Source organism: Bos mutus, chromosome 18, assembly GCF_027580195.1.
Source record: "Bos mutus isolate GX-2022 chromosome 18, NWIPB_WYAK_1.1, whole genome shotgun sequence".
In the NCBI taxonomy this organism is placed as follows: domain Eukaryota; kingdom Metazoa; phylum Chordata; class Mammalia; order Artiodactyla; family Bovidae; genus Bos; species Bos mutus.
Genome location: NC_091634.1, coordinates 46,638,236 through 46,655,103, shown reverse-complemented (window position 1 = coordinate 46,655,103; position 16,868 = coordinate 46,638,236). Strand labels below are relative to the sequence as shown.

Genomic DNA, 16,868 nt, shown 5'->3' with positions numbered 1-16,868 from the left:
CAGTCGCTCAGTTGTGTCCGACTCTTTGTGACCCCATGGACTGCAGCATGCACAACTTCCCTGTCCATCACCAACTCTCGGAGCTTACTCAGACTCATGTCCATCGAGTCAGTGATGCCATCCAATCATCTCATCCTCTGTGGTCCCCTTCTCCTCCTGCCTTCAATCTCTCCCAGCATAAAAGTCTTTTCTAATGAGTTGGCTCTTTGCATCAGGTGGCCAAAGTATTGGAGTTTCAGCTTCAGCATCAGTCCTTCCAATGAATATTCAGCACTGATTTCCATCAGGATTGACCAGTTTGATATCCTTGCAGTTTAAGGGATGCTCAAGAGTCTTCCAACAACACAGCTCAAAAGCATTAATTCTTTGGCGCTCAGCCTTCTTTATGATCCAACTCTCAAATCCGTACATGATGACTGGGAAAACCATACTTTGACTATACAGACCTGTGTCGACAAAGTAATGGCTCTGCTTTTTAATACGCTGTCTAGGTTGCTCATAGCTTTTCTTCCAAGGAGGAAGAATCTTTTAATTTCATGCTGCAGTCACCATTCACACTGATTTTGGAGCCCAAGAAAATAAAGTCTGTCACTGTTCCATTGTTTCCTCATCTATTTGCCATGAAGTGATGGGACCAGATGCCATGGTCTTAGTTTTTTGAACGTTGAGTTTTAAGCCAGCATTTTCACTCTCCTCTTTCAATTTCATTGAGAGGCTGTTTAGTTCCTCTTTGTTTTCTGCCATAAGAGTGGTGTCATCTTCATATTTGAGGTTATTGATATTTCTCATGGCAATCTTGATACCAACTTGTGCTTCATCCAGCCCAGCATTACTCATGATGTATGTACTCTGCATATAAGTTAAATAAACACAGTGACAATATACAGCCTTGATATACTCCTTTCTGAGTTTGAAATCAGTCTGTTGTTCCATCTGCATTTCTGTTCCTTCTTGACCTACATACAGATTTTTTTAGGAGGCAGGTCAGGTGGTCTCATATTTCCATCTCTTGTAGAATTTTCTGCAGTGTGTTGTGATCCACACAGTCAAAGGATTTGGCATATTTAATGAAGCAGAAGTCGATGTTTTTCTGGAATTCTTTTGCTTTTTCTGTGATCCAGCAGATATTAACAATTTGATCCCTAGTTCCTTTACCTTTTCTAAATCCAGTTTGTATATCTGGAAGTTCTCAGTTCATGTACTGTTGAGGCCTAACTTGGAGAATTTTGAGAATTTGAGCATTACTTTGCTAGCATGTGAGATGAGTGCAGTTGTGCAGTATTTTGAACTTTCTTTGGGATTGGAATGAAAACTGACCTTTCCAGTCCTGTGGCCTTTGCTGAGTTTTCCAAATTTGCTGGCATATTGAGTGTAGGACTTTCATAGCATCATCCTTTAGGATTTGAAATAGCTCAGCTGGAATCTCATCACCTGCATTAGCTTTGTTCATAGTGATGCTTCCTAAAACCCTGTTGACTTTGCACTCCAGGATGTCTGGCTCTAGGTGAGTGATCACACCATCATGGTTATCTGGGTCATTAAGATCTTTTTGTGTAGTTCTTCTGTGTGTTCTTGCCAGTTCTCCTTAAAATCTTTTGCTTTTGTTAGGTCCATACCATTTCTGTCCTTTATTGTCCCCATATTTGCATGAAATGTTCCCTTGGTATCTCTAATTTTCTTGATGAGATCTCTGCTCTTTCGCATTCTGTCATTTTCCTCTATTTCTTTGCATTGATCACTTCAGAAAGCTTTCATATCTCTCCTTGCTATTCTTTGGAACTCTGCATTCAGATGGGTATATCTTTCCTTTTCTCCTTTGCCTTTCATTTTTCTTCTTTTCTCAGCAATTTGTAAGGCCTCCTCAACAACCATTTTGCCTTTTTGCATTTCTTTTTCTTGGGGATGGTTTTGATCTCTGCCTCCTGTACAATGTTGGGAATCTCCATCCATAGTTCTTCAGGCACTGTATTAGATCTAATCCCTTGAAACTGTTTGTCACTTCCATTGTGTAGTCGTAAGGGATTTCATTTAGGTCATACCTGAATGGCCTAGTGGTTTTCCCCACTTTCTTCAGTTTAAGTCTGTATTTTGCAATAAGGAGTTCATGATCTGAGCCACAGTCAGCTCCCGGTCTTATTTTTGCTAACTGTGTAGAGCTTCTCCATCTTCAACTACAAGGAATATAGAAAGAAAGAAAGTGAAGTCGCTTAGTTGTGTCCAACTCTGCGACCCCGTGGACTGTAGCCCCCCAGGTTCCTCTGTCCGTGGGATTCTCCAGGCAAGAATACTGGAGTGGGTTGCCATTTCCTTCTCCAGGGGATCTTCCCAACCCGCGGATCGAACCTGGGTCTCCTGCATTGCAGGTAGACACTTTATCCTCTGAGCCACCAGGGAAGCCCATAAAGCTGTTGACCATGTAGTGATGTCCAGGTGTAGAGTCGCCTCTTGTGTTGTTAGAAGAGGGTGTTTGGTATGACCAGTGCTTTCTCTTGGCCAAACTCTGTTAGCCTTTGCCCTGATTCATTTTGTATTCCAAGGCAAACTTTCTTATTACTCCACTTATCTGTTGACCTCCTTCTTTTGCATTCCAATCCGTTGTGATGAAAAGAACATATTTTTTGGTGTTAATTCTAGAAGGTCTTGTAGGTCATCATAGAACCATTCAGCTTCAGCTTCTTAGGCATTAGCGGCTAGGGCATAGACTTGGATTACTGTGATACTGAATGGTTTGCCTTGGAAACAGAGTCTTTCTGTCATTTTTGAGATTGCACTCAAGTACTGCAATTAGGTCCCTTTTGTTAACTGTTAGGGCTACTCCTTTTTTTCTAAGGAATTCTTGCCCAGAGTAGTTAGATATAATGGTCATCTGAATTCAATTTGTCCATTCCAGTCCATTTAGTTCACATTACATTCCTAGGATTTATTTATTTTATAAATGGAAACTTCTACCTTTTTACCACACCATTTTCTTCTTAATTATTGATCTTCTGAAGGAGGTATCTACTTCATGAATTCTTGCCCTTTGTGTGCTTTGGTGTTTGAGTAAAGACAAAAATTAATTTTTGTTTTTGGGAATTGTTGGATGGAATATGCCTTTAACTTTCATTATTATGTGTTTCTACACTTCCTTCTTTTTATAGAGACAGTAACATGGAAACTTACATTGCTCTATGTTAAATAGATAGCCAATGGGAATTTGCTGTATGACTCAGGGAACTCAAACAGCAGCTCTGTATCAGCATAGAGGTATGGGATGGCGAGGAAGATGGGATGGAGGTTCAAGAGGGAGGGGACATATGTATACCTGTAGCTGATTCCTGTTGATGTTTGACAGAAAACAACAAAATTCAGTAAAGCAATTACCCTTCAATTAAAAAATAATTTTTAAAAAAATTATCAGATTTGCCTTAGTTTAAAGAAAAAGGACTCATCATTTAAATCTTTACTCTGAAACTATTTTCAAAACATATTTTTGTTTGGGAGAAAATAAAATTTGATCAATTTAATTTTTGTAGTAAGTTTATAACAGAGGCCTCTTGCTGAAAGTGGAAAAGGAGAGTAGAAAAGTTGGCTTAAAACTGAGCGCTCAAAAACCTAAGATCATGGCATCTAGTCCCATCACTTCATGGCAAATAGATGGGGAAACAGTGGAAACAGTGACAGACTTTATTTTGGGGGCTCCAAAATCACTGCAGATTGTGACTGCAGCCATGAAATTAAGGACGCTTGCTCCTTGGAAGAAAAGCTATAACCAACCTAGACAGCATATTGAAAAGCAGAGACATCACTTTGCCAACAAAGGTCTGTCTAGTCAAAGCTATGGTTTTTCCAGTAGTCATGTATGGATGTGAGAGTTGGACCATAAAGATAGCTGAGCACCAAAGAATTGATGCTTTTGATCTGTGGTGTTGGAGAAGACTCTTGAGAGTCCCTTGGGCTGCAAGGAGATCAAACCAGTCAACCCTAAAGGAAATCAGTCCTGAATATGCATTGGAAGGACTGATGTTGAAGCTGAAACTCTAATACTTTGGCTACCTGATGCGAAGAACTGACTCATTTGAAAAGCCCCTGATGCTGGGAAAGATTGAAGGCAGGATGAGAAGGGGATGACATAAGTGAGATGGTTGGATGGCATCACCAACTTGATGGACATGAGTTTGAGCAAGCTCTGAGAGTTGGTGATGAACAGGGAAACCTGGCATGCTGCAGGCCACAGGGTTGCAAAAAGTTGGACACAGTGATCAACTGAACTGAACTGAGCATTTAGAAATTTATTCGTATTTGACCATATATGTAATGATATATAAATGGATATAGTGATATATAGATATTTGACAGTACTTAAATAAATCATAATTTATACTTAGCAGATGTCACAGACATCAGCAACATTTTTGTGATTCTTGAGTCTGAGTCTCAGCTCTGTTCTTCTAAAACCCTAAGAATTAACACTCAGGTTCATCTCCCTCTATAGCCTGAAAATTCCTGTAAGAATATGTGAGTAGGATTTCCTCCGGTGAGAGGGGTTGCTGGAATCTATTGTTTGGCCAGTAAGTAAAAGTTGGCTATTTACAGGCCCACTTCCACCACAGCCATAGTAGAGAGGGGCAGTTTCCATCAGTAAAAGTCATTTCTGCAGAATATGTCTCTAGGCTGTGCCAAAGAGCTATAGGACAGCCTATAATGCTGAACTAGATAAGAAAGGTTCCTGATCATGGTGATGTGGTTTTATTTCCAGGAGAATAGATAAGGTCATGTATGGTACATATACTGATCAGTTTCATCTTGGTTTATCTTTGAGGATAGTATGCGCATTAGATCAGGTTCAGAGAAATGGCTAATGATGGGAAAAAAGGCCTGGGCAGTACTTTAAATCATTTCACTTTCAATTGAAAATAAAGGGATCATCTTATGGTCATGTTACCTACCAGGTTTCTTGGCCTCCTTAATCAATAGGAATTGATCATAAACCAGACAAGAAATTCAGGCAAGGCTTTTTTGGGTTCCCTACTGCAGCAGGGAGGAGCAAGAACAAGTAACATGTTCCCTTGCTCACTCGCTGTGGGGCCTCAAACTGGTTCTTTATATGTGGTTACGTTAGAGGTGTGTCCAGGGATCAGGCCTGAGGGGTGACTTAGGTGGTTTACCTACCCCTTTGGTGGTGGTGTCTGCAGGGAGCATGCATTCAGTGCCCTAATCTTGCTCCAAGCTCTTCAGAAGTAGCAGTTGGGTTTCTTGGTTTCTTTGTGTCTTTTGTCCAGAATTTATCCCAGTTGTTTGTGCACAGTTATTTTTAGTCTCTTATAGTTTTTTTGTGTTTTGTTGTTTGAGGAGATTTTTGTCCAGGTGCCAGCACTGCAGCATAGGTCCCAGGTCCCAACCTGTTTTAGTTTAGATGCCACCTTGGTCATAGGTACCATCTCAGAAGTGTTTGTTGTGGTCATGGAGGCCTGAATAGATGGTTTAGTACACTGGAACCACTGGAACTCAAGTCAGGTTGAATCATTGTGTAATGTGTACAGTAGAAAACAATTAGAGAAACTCAGTTTTGAAGTAAAGTTTGAACTGTCAGTCTTAAACTATGGTCTTTAAATAGAGTCAGGATATTACAGCATAGTTTTAATTTCAGGAAATGAAAGATGAAAATAAAATATCCCAAGTTAATCAGATACTCGGGAGTTTATATATATATATATATAAGCATCCTTTCATATTCCTGTCTTTAACTGGAAAGATCAAGAGACTGACAAATTGAGCTGAGGTCAGAATCTCAGAGGTGATGATTAAAAAGACTGCTCGTATTATGTGGAGTGTTCAAAGCAATACCGACATACCTAGCTTCCTTTGAAATTTGCAGGCCTAAAATTAATGTGTCTGATAATTTAAAGTAGGTGATAATTGATTCCATATGTAGACCTCCTTGGTGAGTTTTTTAAAAATTTGTTTCTGAATAGAAATAGATGCTCATGGTTTTTTAGGTGAATTTTATTCTTCTGTAAATCCAGGCCATATACCTAAAAGCTGTGGTGCTGTTTTTAAATGACAATCAAATAATATCGTTTAATAGCCTTTGATCTTAGTGTAAAAATATGGTTGCATTATGGATTATTTTTCCTTTCGCACACATTTCTTAGAGGCTGGCAGATGAAGAGGTCTGAACAAGTGCTTTGGTGAATGTAGATAAACGATTTATTCCTGACTAGAAAATAGAACCCTGGAGAAGGAAATGGCAACCCACTCCAGTACTGTTGCCTGGAGAATTCCATGGACAGAGGAGCCTGGCAGGCTACAATCCATGGGGTTGCAAGAGTCGGACACGACTTAGCAACTAAAGAGAGAGAGAGAGAATAGAAATTGGCTGTTTATATGAATCAAATGATGACAAGAATTGCCAAATTTGCCATTTCACTTCCTTACTTATAAATTATCCTACTTAGATTGCATCTGTAAAAAAATTCAATTCAAGGTAGACTGATTTGACATGGAATTAACTTTATTTATCAGCCTAAGGATAAATAAATCCCATTCTTTTGTATATTCATTTGACTCCCAACGTCTCATACACATTTATTTCTCTATACTTTTGTTCTAACTGCTCTACTTGCTCCCCTTGGCCCCCAAATTCAGATCGTGGTTCTGGTCCTCACCTTTTGCATGAAGTACCCCAAGCTTGCTGTGTTGTTTTCTGCTGTAAACTTTAGCTTTTGTTCACTCACCTGGTACTTAGTCATGTATTGCCATGTGCAGTGCTATTTTGTTTGGTATTCATCTGATTTACGGCTGTATGTCACCTGGGTGAGCTCCTTGGTATCAGAGGTCGCGTTCTGTCTCGTGCCCTCAAAGCAGAGGGCACATTACTCTTGACAGTGGCAGCTACTGCATGAAGGATTGTTGGACTCAATTTTGACAGTAGGGATGAAAAGTAGGGACTTGGAAATAATAGAAAGACAGTTTAGCATTGATCTGGTTGAGAGACAGCCTCATTCATTCCTTGTTCATTTATTGTCAGAGTTAAGAGAAATTTAAGAAATAATATTAGGATTGAGAAATCGTTTTGGTTTGTGAGCTAATACTATGTACACTTTCCTGTTAACCCATATTCATACACAGAGTGAGTGTGATATTTGGTTCTAGGAGCTAGATTTGTATTTCAGTCAGTGTATTTTATCTTCACGGCAAATGCATCTTTGAAATTGGTGAGCAAGGTAATGAAGCAACATAAAATTTGTGATAGTGTTCTTCCTCTTCTCATGTTTTTTTCTGAGTATTCTCTTATAATGGAAGCAGTCTCTGTGTTCCAATTTCATTCTCTGTGTTTTCAAAATATCTAGGTTCTTAATAAAAGGACAAAGCCATGTTTACTTAACTGCTGTACTATTGAAGATGGAAAGCACTAATGGCTAAGGAGTAAATTTTTTTTAACTTGGTTAGGAGACCAGTTACCATTTTTGTTACATTTGGTTTTTTTATTAAAGCTTTTGGTTCTTATGTTCACTTGGTTTTTTTTATTCAGGTTTTTGGTTCTTACTTGAAAGATAATTTTTAGTGTGGGAAATTACCTAATGTAGAACTTAAGATGAAGGCTTATGTGTCAGAGACTTAATTTTGAACCTTTGTTTCTGTTATACTAAGATTTAGCATCATTTTCAGTAAAATGAGGACACTAATGTCCACATAAGGAGATTAAACGAGATAATCCATGTGAAGCACAAAACACATTGCCTTACACATAGTGAATAACGGCAAGTATTATGTACATTTTTATTTGAGATTCTTCTGTCTTCATATTTTAATCAAGTAGTTTTTATATCGGAAATTCTAGATACCTAAATTCATTTAGTTTGATCATTCTTTTTTTTTTTCTAATTTTATTTTATTTTTAATCTTTACATAATTGTATTAGTTTTGCCAAATATCAAAATGAATCCGCCACAGGTATACATGTGTTCCCCATCCCGAACCCTCCTCCCTCCTCCCTCCTCATACCAACCCTCTGGGTCGTCCCAGTGCACCAGCCCCAAGCATCCAGCATCGTGCATCGAACCTGGACTGGCAACTCGTTTCCTACATGATATTTTACATGTTTCAATGCCATTCTCCCAAATCTTCCCACCCTCTCCCTCTCCCACAGAGTCCATAAGACTGTTCTATACATCAGTGTCTCTTTTGCTGTCTCGTATACAGAGTTATTGTTACCATCTTTCTAAATTCCATATATATGCGTTAGTATACTGTATTTATGTTTTTCCTTCTGGCTTACTTCACTCTGTATAATAGGCTCCAGTTTCATCCACCTCATTAGAACTGATTCAAATGTATTCTTTTTAATGGCTGAGTAATACTCCATTGTGTATATGTACCACGGCTTTCTTATCCATTCATCTGCTGATGGACATCTAGGTTGCTTCCATGTCCTGGCTATTATAAACAGTGCTGCGATGAACATTGGGGTACACGTGTCTCTTTCCCTTCTGGTTTCCTCAGTGTGTATGCCCAGCAGTGGGATTGCTGGATCATAAGGCAGTTCTATTTCCAGTTTTTAAGGAATCTCCACACTGTTCTCCATAGTGGCTGTACTAGGTTGCATTCCCACCAACAGTGTAAGAGGGTTCCCTTTTCTCCACACCCTCTCCAGCATTTATTATTTGTAGACTTTTGGATCGCAGCCATTCTGACTGGTGTGAAATGGTACCTCATAGTGGTTTTGATTTGCATTTCTCTGATAATGAGTGATGTTGAGCATCTTTTCATGTGTTTGTTAGCCATCTGTATGTCTTCTTTGGAGAAATGTCTATTTAGTTCTTTGGCCCATTTTTTGATTGGGTCATTTATTTTTCTGGAGTTGAGCTATAGGAGTTGCTTGTATATTTTGAGATTAGTTGTTTGTCGGTTGCTTCATTTGCTATTATTTTCTCCCATTCTGAAGGCTGTCTTTTCACCTTGCTAATAGTTTCCTTTGATGTGCAGAAGCTTTTAAGGTTAATTAGGTCCCATTTGTTTATTTTGCTTTTATTTCCAATATTCTGGGAGGTGGGTCATAGAGGATCCTGCTGTGATGTATGTCAGAGAGTGTTTTGCCTATGTTCTCCTCTAGGAGTTTTATAGTTTCTGGTCTTACGTTTAGATCTTTAATCCATTTTGAGTTTATTTTTGTGTATGGTGTTAGAAAGTGGTCCAGTTTCATTCTTTTACAAGTGGTTGACCAGATTTCCCAGCACCACTTGTTAAAGAGATTGTCTTTAATCCATTGTATATTCTTGCCTCCTTTGTCAAAGATAAGGTGTCCATATGTGCGTGGATTTATCTCTGGGCTTTCTATTTTATTCCATTGATCAATATTTCTGTCTTTGTGCCAGTACCATACTGTCTTGATAACTGTGGCTTTGTAGTAGAGCCTGAAGTCAGGTAGGTTGATTCCTCCAGTTCCATTCTTCTTTCTCAAGATCGCTTTGGCTATTCGAGGTTTTTTGTATTTCCATACAAATTGTGAAATTATTTGTTCTAGCTCTGTGAAGAATACTGTTGGTAGCTTGATAGGGATTGCATTGAATCTATAAATTGCTTTGGGTAGTATACTCATTTTCACTATATTGATTCTTCCAATCCATGAACATGGTATATTTCTCCATCTATTAGTGTCCTCTTTGATTTCTTTCACCAGTGTTTTATAGTTTTCTTTCTATATATAGGTCTTTAGTTTCTTTAGGTAGATATATTCCTAAGTATTTTATTCTTTTTTTCGTTGCAATGGTGAATGGAATTGTTTCCTTAATTTCTCTTTTCTGTTTTCTCATTATTAGTGTATAGGAATGCAAGGGATTTCTGTGTGTTGATTTTATATCCTGCAACTTTACTATAGTCATTGATTATTTCTAGTAATTTTCTGGTGGAATCTTTAGGGTTTTCTATGTAGAGGATCATGTCATCTGCGAATAGTGAGAGTTTTACTTCTTCTTTTCCAATTTGGATTCTTTTTATTTCTTTTTCTGCTCTAGGTCTGTACAATTCAGATTTTGTGAATCCAAATTAGTTCTTAATTCCTTGTTACAAGTGTTAGCTAAACTATTTTTTATTTTTATTAAAAGAAATATCCTTTATTAGTTATGTGGTAATAAATACATTTTGGTTTATAAGAAAACTGACAGGATGGGGAAAATATAATGTGGATTCTGGAGCCATACTGCCTGGTTTTGCATCCCATTTTTTCCTTTCATATAAATATTCTATTGAGCATATAAAAAAAATAATAACACTTATTTTTTATAATTATAAAAGTAGTATATTATTGCAAGAAATCTGAGAAATACTTGATGGTATTTAAAAAATTAAAATCTTCTGTAATGCCACTCTCAAATGCAACCAATGTTAATATTTTTGTAAACTTTTCTTTGCTTGTCTTTGTATTTTTAATTTTATTATTTTTGTAAATTAAGGTAAGATTGATTTATAATGTGAAATTTAGTTCAGTCAGATTGCCCAGTTGTCTACAAGTTCTTTTTGTTAATATAGGACAATTTTTTTCTCTCTCATTCCAGGGCTGTTCTTGGTCAGTTATATTTGTGGATATCGATGCCCACAATCGCAACCGGCAGACTTTGTGCTCATTGTTACCCAGAGAATCAAGATCTCATGTGAGATATTTTTATAATAATATGAACCGTTGTTTATGATTGTTGTGTAGTTTTTTTCTTTATCCAAGAAAGTGCTCCAAAGTGTTGGAGGTTGGTAGAAGAGGTAAGAAGAGAGAGTGTTGCCACTCACTACTCTGGCCTGTGGAGATCGTGTTCAGGAAGTGAGCAGAGCTGAGGAGAAAGCTGCTCTGTTCTTTCAGTTTTTGTAGAGCTGTAGAGAACTATATATGTATTTTTTCTTTTTGAGGAAGTAGTAACATTATACCAAAATGAATTTTTTTTTGGTCATGTTTATTATATATTAGAAATGTAGAAAGATATTTTTCGTAAGTTAAATTTCTATTGAATAGAATTGCTTTCCTTATTTCTTTTCTCTCATTCTACTCACCTTTTTCTTTATCTGATAAACTCTTATATGCCTATATAGTACCTGATTGCCAGTTTTTGTAGGGATTATTCAGGGCTCTATTCTTGAAAACACCCCAAATGGAATAATTTAGTTATTTTAAGATAACTATTTTATAGAAGTAATAGAAGATTATGATAGACAAATAGAGTTTACAAACAAGCAAATAATAAGAATATATCCACTCATTTTCCACTATTCAATTATAATCTTAGGGTGATACATTTGGATTTGTATGTATTTTTATATACACATGTAATACTTTTATTTTACAAAACTGGAGGAATATTATTCATAATGCTTGATAACCTGTTTCTTTGAATGGACAAGTTTCTGTGTAGTAACCATTTCTATAATATAAATTTTATTGGCTGCTACTTTACTCAGCCAATTGTTGGACATTTAGATTGTTTTCTGGTTTTCACTATTATGAACAAATTGTTATGACAAACTAGTTGTAATGATTAATTATTGGTGAAAATTTTTACACAGTGATGTAATATACTAAAATTTGAGTCCAGTGTTGAACCTTGAAAATACTTCTTATAACTGCATGAAGTTTTATCTCCTTCGTAAGGTTCACTAAACCATGCCATATAAACACCTGTCTGTCCCTTGAAGCACAGCAGTCTCACTGTCAGTTAGATAACCTTTGTGGCTTTTCATCTCTGTGGTTCTTCTTGGGCTGTGCTGATCATATCACTATAGGCACTTCTATTCCCTTCTTTTTCTTCTTGCCCCTAGAACACAGATGCTGCCCTGCTCCCCTGCATCAGTTATCCTGCGTTTGCCTTGGATGATGAAGTTCTCTTTAGCCAGACGCTTGATAAAGTGATTAGAAAATTAAAAGGAAAATATGGATTTAAGCGTTTCTTGAGAGATGGATATAGAACATCATTGGAAGATCCCAACAGACGCTACTACAAACCAGCTGAAATTAAGGTATCAAAAATATTCCATATCAGATAGCATAACAGAATGATCAAAAACACTGTTTCAGGAGATAGACTTCTTGGCTTTGAGTTATGGCTCTGCCACTAATTAGCTGTCTGACCTTGGGCAAGTTAATTAACCTCTCTGTATATAATATTGTTCATTGGTAAAAATAATGTTAGTACCTATATTATGGAGGTTTTATAAGAATTAAATCAATGAATGTATATAAAAGTATTTAGAACTGTGCTTGGCGATAGTAAACTCTTGATAAACATTAGTGTGAAGGCCCATTTGCTCATACTGGGCCATGCTGATTCATTGAGTGAGTAATTTTTCTTTTGAGCTTTCAAATTTTGCCTGCCTACTATACCATTTGTCTAAGATAATAGAAAATATCTATTTGTGATCTAATTTTCAATCTGTTAAGCAGATGCTCTTTTTCTATTTCACTTACTCACTTCCCTCTAAAATACACTCCTCTAAACGTTTAGTTTTAAAGATTTTGTATTTCAAACACATATACAGTAGTAACTGCCTGCTACTTCAGTAAAAGACCCTTGGGGAGTCCGTTTCTTAAATACTTGCCAAATGTCCTCTGATCCCTCATCCATCATTTTCCATTGAGAACATGGACAAGTTCTCAAAGAATGAAGATATTTCAAGATGGGAGATTCTATTGCATGAGTGTAGCCTCAAGCCTCAAATATCTCAGAGTAAATCACTTTCCTTTTTTTCCTCCACCGCCACCAAAGTGAGGCTTCCCCAACGATAAAGAATCCGTCTGCAATGCAGGAGACATGGGAGACGCAGGTTTGATCCCTGGGTTGGGAACATCCCCTGGAGAAGGAAATGGCAACCCACTCCAGCATTCTTGTTTGGGAAATCCCAGGACAGGGGAACCTGTTGGGCTACAGTCCATGGGGTAGCAAAGAGTCAGAAACGACTGACGTGACTGAGCATGCATACATACCCTACATCTGCGTTTATTCTAGCTGTTTTTAAGCTTCCCAGAAGATTATAAAACCTCCCAGAAAAGTAAGCATCCATTCACATTGCTGAAGACTATGCTTTCATGGGGTAGGTTGAAAATCATTAAAAAGAAAAAAAAACTCCAAACCCCTCCCTACCTGCCTCCTGTTGCCTCTGTCTTTGTTGTCACTTCTAAAGAGCATGGTATGTTCTAGTTGTGGACTAGTTGAGCTAGTCCTAGTTGGACTTCAGCTTTCATTACTTTTTCTTTGCTTGTTCCAGGAAAACAGAATTGCTGTTAGTTTCTTTAACAAACATTGCCCTTTAATGCATCTCTAGTTTGTACTGCTCTTTTTTCTTTGTGGAGTTCCTGTAGCTCATCTCCCCAGAGAAACTCATCAAGCATTAACTGAAGCATTTCCTTTCCTATAAACCCTTTCCTGACACCCTGGGCAGGCTCAGATGCTTCATGCTCTTGACTCTTGATATATACCATACATAGACATTTTGTAATGTGCTGCAGTTGTTTTATTTACATGCCTGTTTCTCCACTAGGGCAGATTTTCTATCTTTTTATATCCATAGCCCTCTGTTTAGTGATGCCTGGCATTACTAAGTAAATAAATATTACTGAATGAATGACTACTGTGTGATGGATTAATAAATGAATGAGTTTTTGAATAATAAGAATTCTGAGAAATTTTTTTTTAAAGAAGTACTTATAAAATCAGTCCAGTTTTTTTATTACAAGAAACTTTCCTATGATGCAAGTGTTCTAATTAATGTCATTGTTCTAATATAATTGTTCATGAAATTTTTAATGTTTTATTTTCTGTTTTAGCTGTTTGATGGCATTGAATGTGAATTTCCCATATTTTTCCTTTACATGATGATTGATGGTGAGTTTTTCTCCTGAAATTTAAACTGTAGGATATAAGTAGTTTAAAGAAGAGCAGAAATAAAGTATGACTCCTTTCAGCTAGCAAAATAGACTGCACTTAGTGATGTTAACTACTTTACATTTTTATATGCTATTCTGCTTTCTGAGTTAATGTTAAATCATTTAAGGCTTCCCTAGTGGCTCATATGGTAAAGACTCTGCCTGCAATGCAGGAAACCTGGGTTCGATCCCTGGATTGGGAAGATCCCCTGGAGAATAAAATGGCAATCTACTCCAATATTCTTTCCTGGAAAATCCCATGAACAGAGGAGCCTGGAGGGCTATACAGTCCATGGGGTCTCAAAGAGTCAGACACAACTGAGTGACTGACACTTTCACTTTCACTTACCCTTCTGCTTTCTGAGTTAATGTTAAATCATTTAAGGAATTTAAAAAATACTTGAAATATTTTAAAAATGATATAAATATATTTTCATCTTTACAAATAATTTTTATGCATAGGAATTATGAACAGTGCAATTTATGACATTGTGAGTGTCTGTCTATAATATTTACACTGAAGAACAGAGAAATTGCAATTAAAATTCAATTTTTAGTTCTAAATGCTAACATGATCTTCTAAAATCAGTGTCCCAGAAAACTATCATATATATTTATTTGCTTTACCTTTTTCCATTTTATTATTTACATATAAAATTACCAAAATAATTCCAATTGGGGTAATTTTTCTAAGGCAAAATTTCTGTGGTGCTTATTGAGCTCAAATGCTATTGGATTTTATATTTTACATTTTAGGTGTTTTTAGAGGCAATCCCAAGCAAGTAAAAGAGTATCAGGATCTTCTGACTCCAGTACTTCATCACACCACAGAAGGTATAGTTGGGATGCTTTTTCAAGACAGTCTTTCTACCAATGTTTCCTTAATGTTCCTTTGAAGTATATAAATGATTGCCTTTTAAACAAAACAGTATATATTCAATTGAAAAAATGAATGGGACTGCAAATGGATTAGAATGAATAATCTCTTAACTTGTTTAATAAACTTGTTTTTTATAAAAGGAGCTCATTAGACAAAAGATGGAGATGGAGATGAATTTTACGAGGTCATGGCTATAGTTACTACCCAATGGTTTGCCAGGTGCGCAGGGTTCTTCATCTGTTACCTACTGTGAACCTCCTTCACTGTATGTAATATGATGATAATAAAAAGTGACTAATTTTTATCCATGTCACCAGAAATACTTTGTTTACAAATGCTGCCCCCTTTAGAGGGCCACTTAGGGAGGCTCCGCTCTGGCCTAACAGTCCTACCACTGCCAAGAGTATTTTGGCCTCCTCTTTGGAGATTTTTTCAGGGCTTTTTACACATTATTTTGAAATAAATGTCTGCCATAGTTCTAAATGTCATTCTTTGATAATGGATTTACTATTTTAGAAATGGTCAGAAGGTCCAGGCTTATGAGTAATGTATTGGTTTCAGTTAAGCACTAGCAGGGACCATAAAGGAACATAAGTGATTTTTCTGTATGAATCAAAAACTAATTCTCAAAAAAAATTCCAAAGGAAAAGTTCCAGATATCTTTGGTGTTTGGATGGATTATTAAAATAACAACATCTGGAACTTCAAAATTGTGGTGTGTTGATTAAAAAAATGGATGGTCTTGCAGACATGATGCAAAAACTGGCAATCACAGCAGTAGGCCCCATTCCTGTCTTACATGAAGTTTATGATATTCTTCGGGGTTTTCCATAAATATCTTAGAGTCATTATATTATGTGCTCACCCTTTAAGATATTTATAATGTTAAGGTAGTAAAATGATTATGGAAAACGTTGAATTTCAAATAAATATTAATGTTTAAAACAAGTTATTTTTGTCTTTATGCTCCAAATAACCTCTAGTCCAATGTGAGACATAATGTAATGAATGTTGTAATGAATATATTTAAAATCCCTGAATCAGGTCTTTTAGTATTCAGTGAAAAATCATTGATGCATTGAGGTAATAGTTTGTGTATCACACTTAGGCTTCATCCTATTGAAAGGGTGATGTTGAAACTATTCTCTGTGTTTCTTAGACCTTTTTACTGGTTTTAGACAGAGGTATCACTGTTGATTGGTTCATGAATAGAGAAGCAAATTTTACAGAAATCTGTGCAGTATTATTAGAAAAATTAAGTTCACTGTGGGCTGATGATACAAGAAGTCTTCTGTAGCACTATTAGAAAGTTGGTTTTCCCCCTATTGAAATCATCCACAGAGATTCTAGTCTTAAATCACTTTTAGTTTCTACCAAAAAATGTTTTTAAATGGGTTGGTCATGGGAGGAAGATGGATTTTTTTCTCTTCAATGATACTGAATGGTAAATAATGGGCTTAATGTTTAAAATGGGGATTTCTTTGCTCTCAGCAATTGCTCGGGGTTATAATTCTTCACTTAAGATTATATAGTATCTCATTTGTAAAGCTTCCACAGACTAATCCTATTACAAATAGCTTCTTCTGTAGCTCTAAATATTTGCATACTTTATATTTATTGATTCACTTAAAGGTGTTAAATGTTGTTAGAAGAGATTATGTACAACTTATATTATAAGTTGACTAACTTATAACATATGCTGTTCCAATTAAAGGAAAGAAACTTTTCCCACATTATTGACTGAGAATTTCTGAAAAGAGTCAAATTTTCCTATATTCTATTGGACAACCTTTCTGTCTTTGAAGGGAAAATTTGGGGAGGACACTGATTTTGTTATACTTTAAATACTTATTTTTTAAATTCCATAGGTTATCCTGTCATACCAAAGTACTATTATGTGCCAGCTGATTTTGTAGAGCATGAAAAAAGAAACCCTGGTAGTCAGAAGCGATTCCCTAGCAACTGTGGCCGTGATGGAAAACTGTTTCTTTGGGGACAAGCCCTTTATGTCATTGCAAAACTCCTGGGTAAGTGAAGAAGACTGGGAATTTTATTTTTTTCCCTTATCGAGATTTTAGAAATAAGTATGTCTTTGTTGGCATTTTC

General features: G+C 36.5%; 1 protein-coding gene across 2 annotated transcripts in view; it reads left to right on the top strand.

Moving 5' to 3' along the window:
• The window catches only part of PHKB (phosphorylase kinase regulatory subunit beta), a 227,914-nt gene that overhangs the window by 106,658 nt on the left and 104,388 nt on the right, over positions 1 to 16,868 (top strand). For both annotated transcript variants that reach the window (XM_070388471.1, XM_070388472.1), the window contains 5 exons: positions 10,536 to 10,631; positions 11,782 to 11,979; positions 13,784 to 13,841; positions 14,639 to 14,716; positions 16,631 to 16,789. In XM_070388471.1, coding sequence (XP_070244572.1) covers positions 10,536 to 10,631; positions 11,782 to 11,979; positions 13,784 to 13,841; positions 14,639 to 14,716; positions 16,631 to 16,789 — 589 coding nt within the window. The remainder of the gene's footprint in view (positions 1 to 10,535; positions 10,632 to 11,781; positions 11,980 to 13,783; positions 13,842 to 14,638; positions 14,717 to 16,630; positions 16,790 to 16,868) is intronic.